General features: G+C 31.7%; 1 protein-coding gene across 6 annotated transcripts in view; it reads right to left on the bottom strand.

Moving 5' to 3' along the window:
• LOC124356157 (longitudinals lacking protein, isoforms F/I/K/T-like) overlaps positions 1-23989 on the bottom strand; it is a 288925-nt gene that overhangs the window by 179285 nt on the left and 85651 nt on the right. The window contains exon 4 of one of the 6 annotated variants that reach the window (XM_046807314.1): positions 23053-23373. The exons of the other annotated variants lie outside the window; for them this stretch is intronic. Coding sequence (XP_046663270.1) covers positions 23102-23373 — 272 coding nt within the window. The 3' untranslated portion in view covers positions 23053-23101. Of the gene's footprint in view, positions 1-23052; positions 23374-23989 lie in introns of those variants that run through there. 6 annotated transcript variants of the gene reach the window in all.

Genomic DNA, 23989 nt, shown 5'->3' with positions numbered 1-23989 from the left:
CTACACTGCGAAATGAATGTGATATCATGTACAGAATGACATGAGAAACATTCTAAGAGCTGCAGAACAGACCGTTCTAGCCCTACACTGCAAAATGAATGTGAAATCATGTACAGAATGACATGAGAAACAGTCTAAGAGCTGCAGAACAGACCTTTCTAGCCCTACACTGCGAAATGAATGTGAAATCATGTACAGAATGACATGAGAAACAGTCTAAGAGCTGCAGAACAGACCTTTCTAGCCCTACACTTCGAAATGAATGCGAAATCATGTACAGAATGACATGAGAAACAGTCTAAGAGCTGCAGAACAGACCGTTCTAGCCCTACACTGCGAAATGAATGTGAAATCATGTACAGAATGACATGAGAAACAGTCTAAGAGCTGCAGAACAGACCGTTCTAGCCCTAAACTGCGAAATGAATGTGAAATCATGTACAGAATGACATGAGAAACAGTCTAAGAGCTGCAGAACAGACCGTTCTAGCCCTACACTGTGAAATGAATGTGAAATCATGGACAGAATAAGACGACTCCTAAGAACAAGAAATTAACTTAAATAATTTTTTCTAAATTTTAGTCAATAGGTATACTAGTGATCTTTGTATTTCATTTTATCTCATAGAATCACACACGCACAACTATCAATTTGCAGAAACACAATCAAACATAAAATTCACATTTTTAGGAGCCGAGAGTAGATTTGCACTAAATAAACATACAAACTGGATTTTCTTAAAGCTGATAGATGAATTTTGTCTAAGATTGATCATTGGCCAACGCTTGTTTTAGTGTCAAAAAGGGAGATACAAAAAGAATTAATAAATATAAAACTATAAATCTTTCTCAGATTATACGTTTCCTAGCTTGATATACTTAAAACTAACCATCAGGCACATAAGTAATAGTTATATCACCATCAATCAGATAACTAAATAAGTAGACTTTTAAAAATATCTTATATTTATACAATACAAAGTACTATAGTTAGCGTTTTTTATTGTAACATATCCCTACATCATAACGAATTTAAAAAACCATTGTTTTAGGTTAAGTTTAAAAGAATTTACTTGTGTTATATAATATTTACAAACTGTGTCTTAAGTAATGTTAATGAGTAGTTGTAGGTTATATTATTAATATCTAAGTTTTGATTTTTTGTATAAATTTTTGGTGACTAACATGATTGTATTCTATTACCTAACTTACTCACTATTCAACATCAATATTGTTCTTTTTGTTACATCAGGATATGGTGGAATATAGACTATATCGTTACAACTAAGGGGGTCCCATTCTATGGAGAATATGAAATGGCTTAACACATTATAACATTTTGACAAATAATCACTACATATACCAAAACAGTCTAATAAAATAATAAACAAATTAGAAATTTGTTAATAATTCATATTAAAAACATATTTATGAAAGTTATAATGGAACAACCTAAGGCACGAACAATGAGAGTATTAGTTGCTGAAAATAAAAACAATTTTAAATCTATTTGTAGACATATTTTAAATTGAAGTACCAATTTTTTCAATATGTTTACCACAAAATTATTAGAAAATTTGGCTAAATTCTTTTCAACAGTGTAAAATCCCGATGAGTCATGTTTTAAGCAAATGTTTTAAACCAGCAACCTTGCTGTGAAAGCCCGTTGCATACCAGATGTTGTATGTAGAAGCAATCTTCATATAAAGTATTCTGCTGAGAGCCATGAAACACTAAAATTACTAACTTGTTACAAAAATAATGTGATAGAACACTCAACACAAAGGCAGCAGGACTGCTTCAACAACAATAAACAACTTTTCTTGTTACAAACCAGGAAACATTGATAGGTACTCAAAATAAACATTTCTGTAGAATTAATAAACATACTATTTATTTTATAGTGTAGTATTAAACAAAATTAAAAATTCCTTTTGAAACACTATCTAAAAATGTAACCCAGTGTAAACATCTGATACAATATAGCACAAACATAAAAAACCATCAGTAACTAAATATAAACAAAACCAACTAATTATTATTTAATAAACATTGATTCATATGTATAACACAATATGAATAAACCTTTTAACACTTTTATTAAACTTTTATTTTTCATACAATGTACATTTCGAAATCTGGGATTTCATCTTCAGGTACTAACTAAGGTTAAGTTAATTATGAAAATAAATAATTAAAACCAATTTGTCATGTTTTTTTTTCTACCTACTTGCTACCTTACTGGCTAAATTTGTTGTATTTAATTTTATGTGTGATCAATGTATATTGTTTAAAAGTCTATTGAATAATACATTTCTGTTAGAAAATCTTTGTCATTTAATAATATACTATGATTAATTTTGGCACTTTTGTAAATTTCAAAATGTTCTAAAGTATATAATAAGCGACTTTTTTTGCTTGTGTGTAATATTTCAAGATTGTTTTCGATGTTAGTGTATGTACGGCCGGTGTTATTTAAACGGTCTGCATATTTCAAGATTGTTTTCGATGTTAGTGTATGTACGGCCGGTGTTATTTAAACGGTCTGCATATTTCAAGATTGTTTTCGATGTTAGTGTATGTACGGCCGGTGTTATTTAAACGGTCTGCATATTTCAAGATTGTTTTCGATGTTAGTGTATGTACGGCCGGTGTTATTTAAACGGTCTGCATATTTCAAGATTGTTTTCGATGTTAGTGTATGTACGGCCGGTGTTATTTAAATGGTCTGCATATTTCAAGATTGTTTTCGATGTTAGTGTATGTACAGCCGGTGTTATTTAAACGGTCTGCATATTTCAAGATTGTTTTCGATGTTAGTGTATGTACGGCCAGTGTTATTTAAACGGTCTGCATATTTTGAATTGATGATGTTTTCAATGCTTTTATGTGTTCATTAAATCTAATTGTGAAGGATCGGCCGGTTTGTCCAATATAGTGGGATTGACAATCGTTGCAATTTAATTTGTATACTCCACTATTGTTGAATTTTGATTTTTGTTTGTTGAATTGATTTTGTTTTTGATTAAAAGTTCGAGGTTTTGAAAGCCAATTGATATCCTTGTTTATAAAATGATTTGTTAATTTTGTGACAATGTTTACCACGAGGTAGTCTGATTGAATGTATTTGATATCTATTTCTTCTTTCTTCTTATTTTCTTTCTTTGTGTAGTTCTTCAATAATACATCAATCATGCTTGGTTTATATCCATTATTTTGGGCTATGTATTTAATAATGTATAATTCTTTATAAAAATCTTCAGTTTTCATTGGAATTTTGTGTAATCTGTCGATCATTGATTTGAATGCAGCAATTTTTTGGTAATGTGGGTGATTCGATGAGGAAGGAATAACTAAATCTGTGTATGTCGGTTTTCTGTAAATTTTGAAATTTTGTTTTCTGTTGATCTTGGTTATAGTCAAACCAAGGTAGTTTATTGCATTATTTTCTTCAATTTCACTGGTAAAATTTAGATTATGATGAATTTGGTTTAAGTAGTTTTTGAACATGTCTATTTGTCTTTCATTTCCTTTGAATAGACATATTATATCATCAACATATCTGTAATAATAAATTATTTGTGTTAGATATTTGTTTTTATCGCTTAGTATGAATTTGTCTTCTATGTTGTCAAGGAATATATCAGCCAATAATCCGGATAGTGAGTAGTGGTGATCCCATTGGTAATCCTTCATGTTGTATGTAGTAATTGTTGTTAAATGTAAAGTAATTTTGTCTTAGAGTTACTTTTGTGAGTTCAAGTATTTCTTCAATTTCTTGTGTATTTAGAATGTTCGTTCTGTTCTTTTAAATTATTTTTAATTATAAGCATTGTTTCTTGGATCGGAACATTAGTACCTGAAGATGAAATCCCAGGTACTAAAATGTTACCTAAATGTTGTTTTTTTTTTTTTAATTATGAAAGAAAAGAGAAAGTTACAGAATGGTTAAGGGAAGTGGAGAATAATAAAAAATATGAAAAAATATGATTAGAAAATCAAAGTTAAAGGGCTCAAGTCAAAACTAAGATAGAGACAAGTTAGTTCAGTAAAAAAGAATTGGGGTATGGGTGAATTTTGAGAACAATAAGTAAATGACATTGATAATACAGAAATAATTTTCTGACTTATATTTTTTAATTTCTTAGTCATTTAGTGTTTTAAGAAAACTTCCCCAAGACATGAAAGAAATGTTCTTCATCATTCCAAAATAAACATAAAAAAGAAGAGTTGACGAATATTTTTTATGTAATTTTTTAAAGTCATATTTTGTTACAAATCATGTTATTCCTGGAACACTGCAACAATTCTGTATCCTTATCTTCTGCCACTATTACTTGAGCGTGGATACAATATTGCTCAGTTATTTTAAATTCTCCATAAGAGTGATAACAAAATTCAATATGTCCTATCACCAGAGAAGGTATCTTAAATGACAGTGACAATAGAATACCGACTGCACTCAGTCCATTTCCTGCAGCAGACACCAACATTGTACAGTCTTTCAAACATAAAAAATCTATACTTTAAGAATATATATGTATATGAAAATAGGAAGGCATCAGTGATGAAACAATGTAACAGGTACTAAATTACTAATTAATTGTATAACTTGCTCACAATGCGAAATTCATACATTCAGCTTACGTCACCTGGTTCTCTCTCTGCCAATAGGGTTTACCAATGGATCTTTCCACATCTGTTTCATAAAGTGTGCAGATAGTAAAACACATTTTTACAATCAATACCTCTATTTCCAATATACATTCATGTGAGCCAGGTACATCATACTGCACCTTCATCTGCAGTTTGTGGGCAGGAGGATTCCAAAGATTCTGAACACTCCACATAATCGATATTCTCACTCTCTGGTTTACACGTTTTCTCAGGTTTCTGCAGTACAAAACTGTTCACTTTACGATTTCTACACGCCTTTGTTTCCTTATCATCGTGATTGATACTCAGGGTGGATGATGTTTTTGTTTTACTCGAACCGTACTGTTTCATTGCTCTGCTAGTATAAGTGAACGACAAGCACTCTTGATCAGAAATGTGGTTAGCCTCGATAGGCTCTGACAAATTTGGTACTTCAATCTCACAATATTTTACTATAACGCCTTCAATAACCTTATCAATATTGCTTGTCACATCAGCCCCCTCCAACTCAGGTTGAATTTCCATATTGTATTCAAGAGAATCCGAGATCTCTGTTTCTAATTTGAAAGAACCCATAACTGCCATATCACATTTGTCAGGATCCAGTAGTTCATTCGCGACCCCAACAGAATCCATACCTGTCTCAAAATCGACAGAATCCACGATCGTCAACTCTTGTTTGACACAATCTACAATCGTCTCGCATTTGACAGAATCTGCTGTCTCGCACTCAACAGAACCCGCTAAATTATTTTTAAAAAGCCCAACTTCTTTGCATCTTACAGACATTGGTTCTTCCGGTATCGGCTTCAACATAACTTTTTCAGGGTCTACTTTCAATGGACATAGTTTACCATCGATGTCCACCGGGGCTATGTTTTGCTTTTTCACACTCAAATGGTGTGTCAATCGACAATACTCGTCTTGGTGTCTGATCATATTGGCCTCTGTGGTAAAGATTGAATTGCATATCTCACAGCGGAACATGTTGCTTCTCTGCCAACCTTTCCTCTCGTACTTTGTGCCAGTGCAGTAGTACAAGTGTATCTTCAGATTTTTCGCTGAAGTGAATCCACTGCTGCACCTGGAGCACTTAACACTGCGAGATGTATTACTATTCTCACAATAGTACTTCTTGTGTCGGTTGAGGGTCACCGAGGAAATAAATTTACTGCCACAGCTGTTGCACTCTATCTTGAGTTTCTTCAAAGCCTGACGATTTCTGGCACGTCTTCTTCCGTATCTTATCTTTCGAGGAATGTTTCGGATCTTTACTATTAAGTTTGAAGTTTTAATAGCCTTATTATCTGCAACACAAGTGATCAACATTAGCCTACACACACATACACACACATATATATATATATGTATATATAAAAACACAGAGAGTAATATTATTTATTAAAAGGTGGCTTTCCGTTATAACGTGTATATACAATATTGCTTACATATCAATAGGCCATCCCAACACTTATGTTTTAAAGGCTATTTTGCTCTTTAACTAAATTAATTCTTTCTTAGCACAATCAATGTTATATATCAATTCTATAATACTTCATAGTGCAAATGTTTCATATGAAATTACAAAAATAACCAGCTCATTCTTTTAATTTTCTCCAATAAATAGTATAGTAGAAAATTTCATGACTGTAAAAAATGTCAGAAACCTTGAAATCCCCAACAATTCTTTCAAACAAGAACATCCAGATCCTTCTGGTAATATGTTAACAGTGAAATATACTGTTGAAACCTTCATATACTAAAGTTCGGGTATATGGATATTTAGTGAGGTATCGAGAAGTACAAATGTTCGGATAACTGGATGTTTTGCATTATTGATTTTTTAGTCAAATTGATCGTGTACTAATCTGATCACCATGAAATATAAATTATATATATATATATACATAATGATATCTTATTAGTTTATTTGGTTCAGATATAGAAGGCATTGACAAACATGGAGTTTTTAAGCAGTTAAAAGTGTTATAAAAAAGTGTTTTTCAAGGAAAAATATTAAAGTCTTTAACTGAGTACAGTTGTAGTTATAGTTTAAAATAAGTAGTTTTATGCTCAAGATTTACTTTAAAGATATTTTTATAAGATAAAATTGAAACAGTTTTTGTTGTTTTTTTTTAAAGTAAGTGCATTATGTATTAACTTTTTTGTTTTTATTTTTTCATATAATATTATTATTTATGGTGCTAAAGAATATCTTCTTTTACAATTTTAAATAATCATGAATGTTACAAAAAAAGAAGGAATTTACAGGCAATAACATAAACAGTTGCACAACAGTTTTACATGGGTCCAGTATGCCTCAGTAGTCCCCAAGTAGATATCAAGAAAGAAAATTTAAATTTGGTCGATACCCAAGGGGTTATATCTAGAAGGAATATGTGTATGTCATATTTTATATTTCTCTATCTCGCTTCATGTTTGTTATTTCGTAATATTACAATTTTCAAAGTCATGATACATTGTGATTAGTCTACATTGTAAGTAGCATTTAATCACACCAAAACACATTGACATCACAAAAACTAACTAACCAACCACAGTAATGTTTAAGGTTAATTTATGCAGTGTACCTAAAGTTCATGTTTATATTATTTTTTCTAAAACGTTTTATTAACAAAGAAAAAAAGAATGTTTCATGTGGCATTTAATTGTTATAACCAATCAGCTGATATTAAGTTGGTTAGTGAATTGATAATACGTGCCTGAGCAACATACGTGTTTATTAATCAGCTGTTTTAAACTGAACAAAAGTACTCTTGTACAATTAACTTAAAACTATGGAATCCTGTAGGGTAAAACCCCTAGTTACAGTCAGATGTATTTCAAATCCACTAAAAGGCACATATATTATGTAAGAGCTTACAATTGATACCTAACAGTATGTAAAATAATAGTTTTATTAAATATCCAAATTCTTATACAAAGATTTAAAAACTCTATAATTATATAGATTTTTGGGAAACCAGGGCCATGTTAAAGTCATTTACTCATTACTCATTTTGATATTAAAACTGGGTAAAGAAACAAGTACCAACTGCAACATTATTCCAGAATTATTCCAATTTATTTACAACACAGTAATAAACAATAGTGACAAATGTTTTTTTACAAAAAAAAAAAAAACACAATACTTTTTAAAACATGTCAAAAAGACTTCCTTTGATTAAAAAAAAAATTTTATTATGATAGGCCTATTAAACCATTCTGTATATGACAAGGTTGCAGCTCTGGTGGTGCTCTTTGACAAACCCTGCGAGGGTCCTTCTAAGTAGACAAGAATACTGCACTCAGTGGTCATCCACGGCCAAACAGACAATTTGTTTAACTTTTCCTCAACTCCAAACCATTCTGTATATGACAAGGTTGCAGCTCTGGTGGTGCTCTTTGACAAACCCTGCGAGGGTCCTTCTAAGTAGACAAGAATACTGCACTCAGTGGTCATCCACGGCCAAACAGACAATTTGTTTAACTTTTCCTCAACTCCAAACCATTCTGTATATGACAAGGTTGCAGCTCTGGTGGTGCTCTTTGACAAACCCTGCGAGGGTCCTTCTAAGTAGACAAGAATACTGCACTCAGTGGTCATCCACGGCCAAACAGACAATTTGTTTAACTTTTCCTTAACTCCAAATTGATTAATAACTGTATTCTGTCCAGATCATTGCTGTTCCTCAGAGTCATTTTCAATTCCGACATTAGTTTTGAACAAATAATTATTGTAATATATGACATAAAAGTAACAAAATTAAAGTTTACTTGTAAGTAACGTTTAAGTGTTATTTATTATTTAATGTAAATTATAAATTATGTAGTAAAAAATGAAAGACAATCTGAAATAGGTGTTAGTAAAGGAACGACTGCTTGCTTCGGTACAAAACACAATGAAAACTATTTTAATCGATAAAATTTTATACTCACGTACATGTATAGATAAAATCAATTATATAATTCCATTTTTCTCTAAGGCATTTATCATAAATTCAATAATTGAATTAATCGCCCGCTTGTATTATTTTTTTGTAATAATGCCAAATATTACTAGTTATTAACATGGAGGTGGATTGAGGAAAAATGTATCATTAGATTTAAACAAGATTTAAAAATTCAATTCAAAATTCTTTATTCATTTTTATATACATGTGAATAACACTGAATAACATCAAATTTTTATATACTACCTAAACTAAAAAATTACAAATTATTAATTGAAATTAATATTTTCAATATTAAAAACCTCCATTCATAAAATACATTTTAAAATTTAAAACTTTTACAAGATTCCTCAATAGAGTAAAGTGCCTTGTTGAATAAATAATCTTTGAGAATTTTTTTGAACTTTAAGTCATTGTCAGTTTTTATGTTTTGTGGCATATATTTTAAAAATGTATTCCCCATATATGTAGTTTTTTTTAGAACAAAAATTTTAAAACAATCTTTATTCACGATTTGAAATGAAATGAAATGAAATATGCCTTTATTTAAGAGGCGGAGTTAGGGCTATTTAGCCCTCTCTACCACTCAACCTCACATAATATACAGATATATGTACAGTGAATGATCTTAACTAATAACAAATTTTAAATTAAAATAAATGCTTAAAAATTAACCAAAATATATACATACTATTTAATAATTAAAAATAAAATTTATCACCTTAATATGTAAAATATTCAAACAAAGTTAAATTAAAACTTAAATTAACAGATTACTTTTTAAAGAATTTCTCGTTATTACTACATTCATTCTCTCAAACACACAGCCTGACCACAAGCACGCCACGAGCACCGTCACCCGCCACCCCTACAGACCGGCCAGCAATGAGTCCTTGACCTTTGCCCCAAAACGAGCTCAACCTTCTATAATACGTATATCATCAGGAATGCTCAGTGAAAGGATACAAAAACAGTCATACAACATTATCCTGAAATTATCTAATACTATATAAATGATGTATAACTGTATCTTCAATGCTACACAATGCTTCAATTTGGCACATCGTGTTAGGTATTTTCATGCTATGAAACATTTGAAGAAGTAGGCTACACATTATCCTGAAATTATCTAATACTATATAAATGATGTATAACTGTATCTTCAATGCTACACAATGCTTCAATTTGGCACATCGTGTTAGGTATTTTCATGTTATGAAACATTTGAAGAAGTAGGCTACACATTATCCTGAAATTATCTAATACTATATAAATGATGTATAACTGTATCTTCAATGCTACACAATGCTTCAATTTGGCACATCGTGTTAGGTATTTTCATGCTATGAAACATTTGAAGAAGTAGGCTACACATTATCCTGAAATGGTTTAAAACGCTTCACCACTTCAGTGACATTGTGTGCCACTTTGAGAGTTAAAATGTACATCTCATGAATAAAAAATAAAATTATATATTTAACAATAAAAAAATAGTAAGAAAATGTATATTTTACCTTACTTATAAAAAAATCATCCAGAGAGAGTGCAACAGTGAACTAGACAAACATTTATTTACATTTTTTTAAATAACTTTAAATAGTTAATTTTAACCAATTTTACCTAAAAACAATACTGATAAGGCTTAATTACCATTAGCATTACATGTGTATTAATAACGGAATCAATTACAAGTTTTGATTTCAACATTAAAATTGTTATATTTTCAAATAACTATATATATATATATTTATTTAAATAATAATAATAAATATATAACTAATATACAAAAAAGCTAGAATACATTCCTAGAAATGTTTGGAAGTGTGAATAGGAAATATATTTGATACACTAAAACAACATCAAATTAACGAGTGACTTTAATACATTTTTCTTTGACGGTATAACCCATCTGGTTGATATACGTCCCTATAATTTTAACCCTGGATAACATTAACCCTCTCTAATGGGAATTTCCTGGTTTGGAGAGATAATCTACTGTGTAAATTAAACCCACAGATCAACTTATTCTGCTGACAAAGATTACTGTCTATCAAACTCGAACACTTTGATGAACCAGTTTGCATGGTCTACTTACTCTTATAATTGACACAACTCCCTGAAAGCCTGTTCTTTAGATTTTTCTTAAAACAATTATTTGAGCACTATAGCAGCCAAACGGTTGGCCGTAGCTTAAAACTAATTTCCTCATCTAATCAGAAAATAACGTGATCTACAGAAAAGATCCAGTAACTTTTTACTTTATCTGTATTGGTTTACCTACAAAACGCGTTTAGATGCAAACATCTTGTAATTTTTAAGTGAGAATTTTGTTTCCGGACCTGATAGCGGCCGAACCGTTGGCCGAAGCTCAAATTTACATACTTATAGGAATTAGAAAATGAATTGATCTACAAAAGAAGATCTGTGGATTTTTGTCTATGTGTTTTTGTACAGTATATATACACATTAAATATAATGTGTATTATTTAAGTACAAAAATACAAGTAATAATATATATAATAATTACTTACGTAGATTCATCAAAACATTAAGGTATCATTGAAACAAATCATCACAAAAAATCTGTAACTTGTCACCATCATTGCGGTCATGCATGTTTTTTCCATGTTTTATTAACATATGTTTTTTTAGCTTACCCATAGAGAGAGTGCGGTAAGTACACAGAGAATGTTGACATTTGTATTCTTGCCTGTTCATTTCCCCACAGACATTTACATGAGACATGAATGTCTTTTTATGTGTATACTTTCTTTTACATCTAAAGCACTTGTAATGCTTGCTTGTCTTCAAAACTTTAACTGGGGAGGATTCAGAGGATACAAAGTTTTCCTCAAGACTAGTTTTCACGATCTCATTTGTACGTTTACACTCTTCAATTGGATTTTGTACTAAAAAACTCTTTTCTGTAGAAATTTTTTTATGATTATCATTACTATTCAAAGAGGACGACATTTTTGTTTTACTAGAGACATACCGTTTCACTGATCCCCAACTAAATTCAGTTAAATTTGCTTCCACACAGGAATCCTTACTTGGTTCAGTAGATCTACATGTATTTTGTTGTTCAATATAGCAATCTATTCCTGAACCTACTTCATCATCCTTCTGTGCATTGATTTCAACATGAGAATTTTCAAATTTAGAGTTAATCGTATTACATTCAACAGGATCCCTTACTTCCATCTCGCATCCATCAGAATCAAATATTGATGTCTCATAATTCAATGAGTCTTCAATTGTTATCTCGCATTCGACAGAATCCACAACCGATGTCTCGCATTCGACAGAATCCACAACCGATGTCTCGCATTCGACAGAATCCACAACCGATGTCTCGCATTCGACAGAATCCACAACCGATGTCTCGCATTCGACAGAACCCACAACTGATGTCTCGCATTTGACAGAATCTACGCCTGCTGTCTTGCATTCAACAGAATCTACAACTGGTGTCTCGCAGTCTATATAATTTACATCTGTCACTTCACATTGAATTGGAAATGTTTGACGACAGATGTCTGCAGGAACCACATTTTCTTCTTGTTTCTTTGTTAACATATGAAATGTAGCTCGACAATAGTCCTCTTGGTGTCTCTTCAGATTGGCCTCCGAGACGAAGTCTGTTCTACACAGCTCACAGCGGAAAAAATGGCTTCTTTCCCTGTACAAACTGCGATACATCGCACCACCACAGTAGTACAAATGTATCTTCAGGTTCTTCACTGTATGGAATCCGCTGTTGCATTTAGGACACTTGATAAATTTTGATTTATGTATATCACTACAATAATGAGTTTTGTGTCGTTTCAAAGTCGTTAGTGAAGTGAAGGCACTGCCACAGTTGCAGGTAAAAGTTTTGTTGCATTTTTTAGATTCTATGATGTGATTTCTCTCCATTTGAGAAATGCTTTGTTCTTGTATCATTAAATTGACGTCTTCAATATCACTCTTATCTATAACACAAATAACAACATTAGTCAAAACGTAAGAAAATCTTTGTGTGATAGTAAAATATTCTAAAATACAAATTATTATTTACTTTCTAACTATTCTAAAAATAACATTTCAGATTTGTTACATAACACATCTAAAGTGTAATTGACATTTCTGTTACTTTAAATTATAAATATATCTAAGCAACTGTAGCACCGCCTGCACTGAGCATTCTAGAACCGATTTCAATTCGACTAGTGTTCAATTAATTTCAATTGTTATTTAACCCTACATCGGGCGCTAAACGGGGTTTTCCTAGTAGTACTACTTTTCTGATGTTGGCAGTCGTTTCCCGCAGTGTAATTCACGAGCATCTTTCGGGGAAGCGAAACAATAGCATCCCGCTTATCTTTGTCAAAATCTGTCAGTGTGAGGTCTACTTCCGTGCGAGACTGGACGATTCCTCCGTGAGCGCCCGATGTTGTGTTTGTAGTGCTTGGACGAAATCTCTGTGAGCGCCTTATTGTGTTTAGTTTTTATGGAGTAATAATCCGTGTGCGCCTAAATGTGTGACCTGTGATGGTTTCAGTTTTACAATATATTTTATTTGAATTTTGTGAAATTGAGAATGAAGACGATTGACGTCAGTACAGTACCAGTGTGCTAGGGAACATTTCAGTACTGTTTATGGAGTGAACATTGTCGTTATGAGAACCAGAAGGAAAATGTTTTGAAACTTTGTGTAGTGTTAAAAAAAAATTTTAGTAAAGAATACATTTTTATTTCAGAGCAATAGTTGACATTACAATTGTATAATATCTCAAGAACTGAAGTAAGTTGTTTTTGTAAGAAGTTAAAAAGTTAGTTAATTTCCATATATTATTACAGTAGGTTAAACATTTTTACAATTAATTGCATTATTCCATAAAAAAAATCATGTTGTTATTATACAATAACATTTTTTAAGATTTTGAATTTCTTATTTGGAAAATTCATTACATAGGCTAAGAGAGCCATTTTTATTTAATTTCTAAAAATGAATATATTACATTTTAATTAAATCAGTATGAATTTTTAAACAAATAAAAACAGTTTAAACGACTATGATATCCATTATTCGCTAACCTGGAGGAAACCTCCGTGAGCGCCTGATGGTGTTTCTAATTTTAAGGGCCTGATGGAGGGTTAAAATAACTCAATCAAAAACTTTAAGTCACTTGTTTGAAAATCAATATGGCTAACAGAAGATTTGAAAATCTAAATTAATTGCAATTATTTTCTATGTTACATAACACAAAAATTGCACATGATACTTTTACATGTGGTATGTGCCTTCGTCTTTAGGTGTCACCCTGAATCCTTAAAAATAAAAGGTTACTCATGGAAGAAAACTAAATAAAAAGCCATAATGATGGATGGACTTGTCGAAATTAAAGTTTACAACAAAGAAGATTGTATATAAAAAATTGATTTTGTAAGAACAAATTTTGTGTAGTAGTCTTTGGGTATTCAATGCCATATTTTCATTAAATCTATTAACCTTCTTGCAAATTTGGTTGGCTGCTAACGAACTAGTGTTAAACAAGGAAAAAAACCAAAACTGTACTTTTTTCTCTTAAAGAAAAAAAATATGAACTTAGATAGTCCAATGTTCTTGGGATTAACTTTAGACCCAACCCTTAATTGGCACCAACACATATCTGTCCTCAAAAGTAGGCTTAGTAAAAGCATTTACGCTTTAAAAAGGTTAAGTGGTGAGTTGGAAAGGGAAGGCCTAAGGCAGGCCTATTTTGGTTTATTTCATGCCCATATGTCTTATGGTTTAATAGTATGGGGTGGTGCTCCCAAGTCAGAAGATATATTTGTTGCACAAAAAAAAAGCTATAAGAGTAATTACTGGTTCCCATAGATTAGCCCATTGTAAACAATTATTTATTGAATTAAGAATATTGACTTTACATTCCCTATACATATTTCAGTGTCTCATGTACTTGAGAGCTAATTTAGACAAGGTACATACAAGAAGCTCCATTCATTCCCACAATACTAGATCTGCAAATTTAATTAATTTACCACAAAATAGGCTATTAAAAAGTGAAAGAAATCCCATAGTTATATCAAGCCGATTAATGAATAAGTTACCCGACCCAGTCAAGAATTTAGAAAATGACAAATTTAAAATCTGTATCATAAATTTTTTATTAAAAAATCCGTTTTATAAAGTGGAAGAATTTCTTTCTGAGAGTTGGTCCGAATTGGATTTTAGCCTGACCTGACGCTTTCAAAGAATCTTTTGTCACTTTGTGCTAAACAAATATATGTTTAAGTAAAATAATATCTATTTATTGTAATGTCCAATGTGTTGTTTATTATAATGTTTAAGTTAGGCCTGTTGTAATTTATAAAATGCTATTTTGATTAAAATATTTACTAGTATTGTAATACTATATTGCTGTTATTTATATTATAGGGCCTACTGTAGTCTTAAAATAGTCCATTGGCTTAGGTTATATTGATGTAAACAATGGCTTGTGTGTAGAAATATTAATCTCATAGTTACATGACTTGCCTATGTATTCTATGGAATATCTTGTGGTGAATAAAGATTCTATTCTATTCTATTCTATGCTTAACCTTATCAAGGTATTACAATTTAATGTCTGAAGAAGAGAACAATACATAATTTCTTTGTAACTTTACTTGACTGAAAATGAGAGCAATTTTAATTAAGTGCCTATATTAACAGGCACTACCACTTTGTGACAGTAAAAATTGGTGACAGGAAAATTAAAATAACAACAAAATAAGATTACAATTTAATATTTTTAATATTACCAAAATAATAAAGTAGGATATTTATCTTTAAAATAAAATATTACAAATAAAACTGAAAATACAATTAAATGAACATAACACTTTTCATCAATCTGTATAAAAAATAATAATACTGACAAATACTATTTAAAACAATAAATAAACTAACACTAATTTCATAAAATATGAATAAACCATCTCAGTTTCTGTAGGCCTTTACAAATACAATGATGTAAATTACAATATTTTCTAAGAAAACAAGTAAATAGAAATTTATTATATAGATATAAACTGTAATTATGGTCATGCTGAATACAAAGGTCATTAAATTCAAAGCATTAAACCAATTAAAATTTTAAGACAGCTTTACAACAAAACTCTTTCAATTAATACTAGACAACTATGTTTAAACTCAAACCTAATAGTCATTTCAAAAGAAATAATATCTACATGAAAATTAGTGTTTGGATAAACATAAAATAAAAAAAATAAAAAAGTGTCTAAAAAAAATGAACAAAAGCCTAGTAAAATTTGCAAGTTAAATTTAGATTATTTTAAGCATATTATAGTAGAAGTTTTAAAGTTTCTTTTGATATTACTTTTTAAGATCAGCTGTTCCATTATCGTTTGCTGAAACTTGTTAATCGTAAAACGTAACTTGCAATAAAGCAGCCATTAATGTATAAGATTAAACGCTGTGTGTTAAATTGTACATTGAAATAAAATTGGATATTACAGTACAAAGTAGATTTATAACACACTACAGTCGATGTATACAATCAATTAACTGCTTTCAAGCCTGACAACATTGCACAATCAAAAGGCAATGAACGTACAACAATCATTTCTCCGCAGTCGTCAAAAACCCGATCCTTCTGCAGCATGTGTGTTAAATTTATCAAAATCCAGAGTTGAAGGAATTTGACAAAAGAATGGAATATTAATCTTTTTAAGTTGCAAATTCTGCTACAGAAAGACAAACCTAAACGTAAAAAATTAGCGGTTACTGTGCTTGTTTGTTTCTTAATCTACTGATGAAAACTCTAAAGAATGTAGTGTAGTGTAGTATTGCTAATGTACGTATACGATGTGAGGTCGAGTGGTAAAGTGAGCTTGACATCTGATGAAGCCACGTTCGATGTATAATGTGCAGATCTCGTGTATTGAAAACTCTAAAGAATGTAGTGTAGTGTAGTATTGCTAATGTACGTATACGATGTGAGGTCGAGTGGTAAAGTGAGCTTGACATCTCTAACTCTGCCTCTTTAATATTATTTCATTTTCTGATGAAGCCACGTTCGATGTATAATGTGCAGATCTCGTGTATTGAAAGGCATATCAAGTTCAGGAATATGTTCAGTACAGCCCAAGTTGAATCTGTGGTGTGCTATTAACTATGACAGACTTATTGGCTCCTTCTTCCACAGTAAACAAAACAATTAATTCTGTATAATTTATTTAGGCATGCTAGATGATACACCTGGACCTTTATTGCTGTAAGAGAACCACTTGATAACTCTTACTCTGGTCAGAAGTACCATCTTGTAGCCCCCACAGTCTACAGATATAACATGTCATTTCTTTGTCTGGGGATTTGTAAAAGACCAGATTTTAAAGTCTCAAGAATCTCAATTCTAGAATTGAGACTAAGAAATACCGTGGCATTGACAAACATTAATGATAAAATGCGTCATGGAGTGCAAATAGAGCTACATTGCTGAATTGACTATCTATTGGCCAATAATGGAAATCATGCTGAACTTAATAAATAATTAAAATAAACAAGATAATTTAAGATTATGTGTCACTTTAAATTAATTTTTTGTTATACATGCAATGTCCATTACTAATACAACTAATGAAAAGAGCTAATGAAATTAATTTTTACAATTTTATTTATTATATACTATAATAACTACTACTACTACTATAATAATTTATTTATTAATATATTTACTGTATTGACAAAACAACCGTATTGTGGTAAAAGTGGTTTAACTCAAGAAATTAACTTAAAATTAAGTCATGTTCCATAGAAATAACTAAAACGAATTTACTCACAAAAATCATTTCTATAAGAAAAGTTAGCTGTTCATTTTACTTTTATACTTAAATCATATATAATTTTATATATTAGGGTGTATATATATTAGGGTGTAAAAAAAAGGTTGGGCTGGCTATGCATTTTCGGATTTTTTTTGTGATTCTAAGCTAAAAATGAAGAATAACTTTTCCAATTTCCACTTCGTTTAGCCACTAGCCGGCATTTTATATTTTTTTATTAACAAATTATTATCTCTAAAACTAGTAAAGCTGAAGAAACCAAAATTTGGCACATAGGTAAGGAAGGTAAGAGGAAAATTTAAAAAATATTGTGTTATTTTCTTTAAAATGAACAAAATGGTGTCTTGGAAATTTTACAAATATAATAACAAAAAAAACCAGTATGGTTATATAAACTATTTGGATAACCATTGCAATTCCAACGGCACTAGTTTTAACTGAATCCGTCAAGACATAAGCGAGAATGACCACTTAAAAGGTACACTATGTCTTTTGATAGGTATCAGCTGTTTAACACTGGAAATGATACCAATATATTTTGCAATTTTTATAAAATTCCAACACAGTACTTATTTTAGCGAAATCCGTTAATGCATAAGCGAGCTTGACCACTTTAATGATACTCTTGTAGAAGCCATGAGCAACAAACAACTGATAATTCTCAACTACGTCATGTTTGGCTATATATATATATATATATATATATATATATATATATATATATATATATATATATATATCTTTACTTAAAAATAATACATATAATTTTTTCAGGTTTTAAAATTAAATAAAAATACTTGAAGTAGTATATTCATACAAATAAATACAAATGTATAGCAAAATAAAAATAACCATTCGTCAATACAAATCAGACTGTACTCAATAATAACTGGTACTAGTCTTTAAAAAAACAATCCAAAATCAGAAAAAACACTCCAATCATCTTACTTTTGATTGGAAAAACTAAAGTATTCTTAATGTATCAAATGTTGGATATCAATAACACATCAGTAATATGGAAAAAAAAACATATGAGCGTTACAGAGTTACCAATGATAACCTTTACATTTTCTTGAGTGCATCCTCAAACTTCTAAGGTTGTAAAAAGAAGTCGTACGACATTTTTTACACGTGAACTTTTCACTAGTGTCCCTTACAGGCCTGCACTGGTGTAGATGGTAGACTAAACTGCTCCTTCGGTAAAACCTCTGATTACAGTTGGGACAGTCGATTTTTGTTCTATTGTTGAGTCTGTGACAATTGTAAGTCTGGTGTCTTTGTGCCAGTTTCCTGGAGACAAACGCCTTTCCACAAATACATTCAATGGCTTTACCATGCACTTTAGTGAACTGTTCACAAGAATTGTTGTGGGCCAGTACGTTATCTTCTGACTTGCTCAGGCAGCCAGAACAGTTCCACAGTTTAGATCTATTGGTAGAGATAGGCATTGTCGCAGGAGAGACGGAAATCGATACAGAGGAATCAGACGAGTTAGAAGTCTTTATAAGGCCTTTTGACGATTCTGAAGAAGAAGCTAGAGTACTAACTGCCTTTAAATGGGTTTTTTTTGCTAACATAACGAAATTTGAAGTGCTACAATCAGATTGAAATGCTGTCAAACCAAGATCAATTGGTACCTCAGAGATACCAAAATGTGTTCCTGGGAAGTTAGAACTTTTATTGAGGGAGTCAGATGGTTTATCACAGAAATGAAATGCTTCTTCAGAGGAGTTAAATGCTTTGCCAGAGGAGTCAAATTCTGTACTGGTGGAGTTGAAGACCTCGTCAGATGAGACAGAGTCAAATGTATCTTGGAAGTTAGATACTACTCTACTGCAGTGTTCAGGTGCTTCATCGGAGGAGTCAAATGATAAATGACTGGTGTTAAATGGTGATTCTGAGTATAATGCTGAAGCACATGCTGACAAACGACAGTCAGAAGCTTTGTTAGAATCTTTATCTGAAGAAAAACAAATTTGTTTATTCTAAGATAGAAACGATTATAAAAATGTTTCAAATAACAAAACCCAAACACCTACATTTATTTATTGTAATTAATAGAAACATGAAGATGATTAAATTGTTAAATAAAGATTGACACATAGAATACACAAAACATAATTTTCAGTATTTGAAATTACGATGTTATGCTTGATAGATAACATTTAGTTACATTGATGGTCTCTCCAGATGTATGGAAAATGTAATACAAAGGTAACTTGTTTTAAACATTTAAAGAATCTGAACATTTGTCACCACCACAAATGTTAAGGAGTAATAGACTGACAAGATGATAAAGGTCTAATTAAAACCATGTATGTTAGCACACAATATGTTACAAAAAATAATTCTTAGGATATCCAGAAAGAATGTGGTTATGTTATCTCAATAATTTGCAATAAGATATTTTTTTTTCTTTTTTTAAATGACAACTGCCTACTGTTGTAGCGTTGTCATTTAATCATGCTATAAAATATAGCCAAATAAAGACACCTTCAACAGTACCTTATAAATATTATATAATTATTATTAATAATATAACAACTCAACAATTTTCTGTCAGGGTGACTGTAGATGGGCCACTCTGACAATAGCTTGAAAATCTAAACTATAAGGGTAACACATAAGATAAATAACAATATACCAAACTCAACAATGTTATTGCCAAAGTGACTGTAAATGGGCCACTCTGCAATTATTAATAAAAAGAGAATAAATAGTAAATAACAAAACAACAGGTATGACAACATCACTACCGGCATGGCTGTAAATGGGCCATACTGGTAATACTTGTAAATCTAACAAACAGAAGAACAAACATTAAAAACTAAATAACAAGGGTAAATCTGAGATAAATTAGCGTAAAAAATAACAAAATATACATTAATAAATTAATAACGAGAACTATATGCGAGCTAAAAGGGAGGTTTCGTTTAAGAAAGCGAAGAGCCTACCAATTATAACCACGTTGTCGCCCAGGAGATCAGTTAACGATACTGGCAGATTAAGAACGTGACGGAATCTTGTGAAGCGAGGGCAGTCGACAAGCACATGCTCCCAGGCGACACACGAAGATTGCTGCGGCTGGCTGTACCCTATGGTTTAACACAGTCCTTTATACGGCACAGCCTGTTAATCCCGACTGCCCGCCACTCAAGAACTTTTATTTTGGCCTTCACCACCGGGGTAATGTCGGATGCCATCATCCGTGTAGTAAAAGGCTGAAGTTCCAGAGCATCCTTCGCTCCTTCATCCGTCAGCTCGTTTCCCGAAATACCCACGTGACCGGGTATCCAAACAACATCTACGTCGACACCTTCAGATTGTTGTGAATATATGGATTTCCATATATCACAAACTATTATGTTCTTTTAGTACATATCATTAATACCCTGTAAGCTGCTGAGCGAGTCTGAACAGATCACCAACCTCCCAGTTCTAGACCAAGTGACGTTGAGAGCCTTCTCTATGGCTGTTAGATCCGCTGTAAATATAGAGGAATTATTAGGGAGATGGAAGCCGTAGCGACTACCCACAGTAACAAATGTACAACCAGTCCTCGAATTGTGCTTTGATCCGTCAGTATATACAACATCGCAGGGAGCTAGGCTGCATATAATCCGACGGAACTCCTGTTGGTATAGGATATCTGTAGTAGAGGAAATTTTGTATTTAGACAGGCTTATATTCATCACAGAATTTGTGACCATCCAAGGTGGAACGTCACACAGGTGAGGACCTAATTTGGTTTCTTGAATACATATTATTTTGGACCTTTTTGTATTTATAAGTAGTTTTAAATCCTATAAATGACTTCTTAAACCATTAATATTCCATTGAATAAGCATGATTTTATTTTATTATTATAATTCATTCAATATTTTGAATTAATTTTAATAATAAATTGGGGCGGAAAGTTCCATGTTATGTTTGGAACTCCTTCCAAAACTCCAATGGGTCCTCAGCTGTATCATCATCATTGATGGACAGTTGAGAGGACTTGTATTAAGATTCCTAACAGGCACTTTTGACCTGTTATCGACTTTAGCTTGAATATTCTTCTTAAGCTTTTGTAACAGTTTCTTTCTCTCTTTTAAACTTAAGGCAGGTTTCAAATTTTGCTGAATTTTATCTCTGTATGCAAGACCTCCTGTACATGACTTACGCCTCGGCAGAGCAAGCTCACATCAGCTCTCACTAGCGCCAGATAGGGCTCCACCACTGGCTTAAGCACTCCCAGCGAGTCATGCACTGGAACAGTTGAATGAAGATAGAGGAAGAGAAAGAAAGTGAAAAGACTCCTGGAAGTTCCAGTGTCGGAAGTAACAGAAGTTGGCCCAGGGGTGGCCAGTAAGTGTATAGATCCTATGTGGAAAGTAAATAAAATAGAATCCCATGCAAGGAGCATGCCACAAGTAAGTGGAAGTAATGAAGTACTCAGCTCAGGTAACCCCGTGGTCACCATCCACGTACTCATAAAAATTATGAGCCCCTGAGGGAGCAATAAGATTGGTTGGAATTGAGATGTATGATGGAATGAATAGGCTGCCCCATATAAGAAGATATGTAAGATCCAGCAAAGTAATTATTATTGCTAAATCCAGAATCTCCTACATCACAGTATTCTATAAAACATCCCTGCAGTAAAAAAAAAAAAAAAAAAAAAAAAAAAAAAAAAAAAAAAAAAAAAAAAAAAAAAAAAAAAAAAAAATACTACAATAGCATTTCTGAACATGTTTTTATTGCCACCTTTATTTTATACGATACAACCGATCTAGTACTGAACTCTTTAAGTTGGTTCTGCCGGCTGGATAAGATTGGTAACTTTACAGTAAATAGGGCTGTTGTCGCATTATGTATGTTATAAATTTAGTCTGATAATGTCCTGAATGATAAAGTTACCAGTCCATGATATTCATTTCTCAACACTAATAAGACAGTCATTGGCACCAATAGGCATTCACAATGATCATACCATCGGCACTGCAATAACAACTATCTAGTTAATACAAATGCACGACAATGCCATGATTTGAATTCAAGACTGTGTTTGCGTTTATCTTCTGGAAGTATTTTTTTTGCAAGAATTGAAATTTTTATGTCTGAAGGTTTAGTTTTATTAGTACACAGCCAGGTGAGCAGCATTAGTTGCTGACACATGGTGAAGCATACTTTAATACAAAATCTTCTGGAAACTGCTAAGCCTATTATTGATGCTTTGATTGATAACGTAACTGATCAAAACATGATAAAAAGTAGACCGTTACAGTAACTATTCAATGTTACGTAGGCTAAAAATTTAATTATCTGGGAGAAAGTAAAATGTCTAAAATTACAATAAGTAATTTAGGAGAAATTTAGCATTATTCATTATTGGTGAGGAGAGATTGCTACGACCCTAACAAACCTAGTGACCGATCCTGCATTGAGTGACTTTTCTGGTTGAAGTGAAGAGTCCAAAAACAAGTTCCATGCCACATGTTAAGGAGTAGCTCTAAAACAAAATATTAGAATCCACAAATTTCCAGCAATCTCACTTATTTCATGTAAAGTCATTTATTATAACCAATAAAGGACATGGATAAGGTGCAGCATTTAAAAAAAAACAACATTTAACTTAAATACTCGTATTTAATTTAACAGCTTCAAATTTTCCATAGTTAATATTTTTGAGTTAACTCGTCAACTGTTCTCCCAAGAGATCCTGGACCGATAAGTGATGCCAACTCGTCCTTGTGTCGCAGGACCATATGAGTTTTCAGGTTCCCTTTGCGACAAGTCCGCATAGGACAGAACCTGCAGGAGAATTGGGGAGCTTTTCCACAGTGGTAGGTCTTGTGGTTGTAGAGAGACGCCTGGTGAGAATAACTTTTTCCACATTCACATGTGAAAGACTCTCCCTTATGATTCTGCACCCAACCTCCACGAGCACCTGAAACGTGGACAGAATCAGAATAATTCCTCTCCAGAAGTGAGTTCCCCAACATATAAGCCGTATTGACTCCCAACTTATGCTACATTGTGGAACATTCCAACTGTTTGACATCTCATGCATTTAATTACTTATAAGGCTGTAAAAGTTCAGTAAGACCAGTAAACACGTCTCACAGAATTGAGTCTACATTTATTTATTTTTACCTATACAATTTTTTAAATAAGGTTTTACAAATATTCCTTCTTCAGTTTCCTCCAAATGGCTAGTAGTAAAAGTCACTAAGGTGTTATAATCTTTAAGTAATTAAGTGTTCGTTTGGGTTAGTTTTTTTCGAATTAAAATTAATCTTGTCACAACCCTTGATGATAGCTATCCTAGAAACAGAAAAAGAAACAATTTTTAGCATTGCATGAAGAGTTTGGCCAAAATATTAGGTTGTATCTTTTAATCAAGCCGATAGAAAGACAAATGGAGATATAGTCATAAAAATTTTATAGTATGTATACACAAGATTATTGAAGATAATAACATGTATTTTTTTTATAAACAAAATTAATAAACCTGTAATATTTCTTAAAAGTCATGAAACTTTCTTAAACTATAAACATTTAAC

This window comes from Homalodisca vitripennis, chromosome 2, assembly GCF_021130785.1.
Source record: "Homalodisca vitripennis isolate AUS2020 chromosome 2, UT_GWSS_2.1, whole genome shotgun sequence".
Lineage (NCBI taxonomy): Eukaryota > Metazoa > Arthropoda > Insecta > Hemiptera > Cicadellidae > Homalodisca > Homalodisca vitripennis.
Note: the sequence above shows the minus strand (reverse complement) of the source record. Positions and strands in the feature narration are given on the sequence as shown.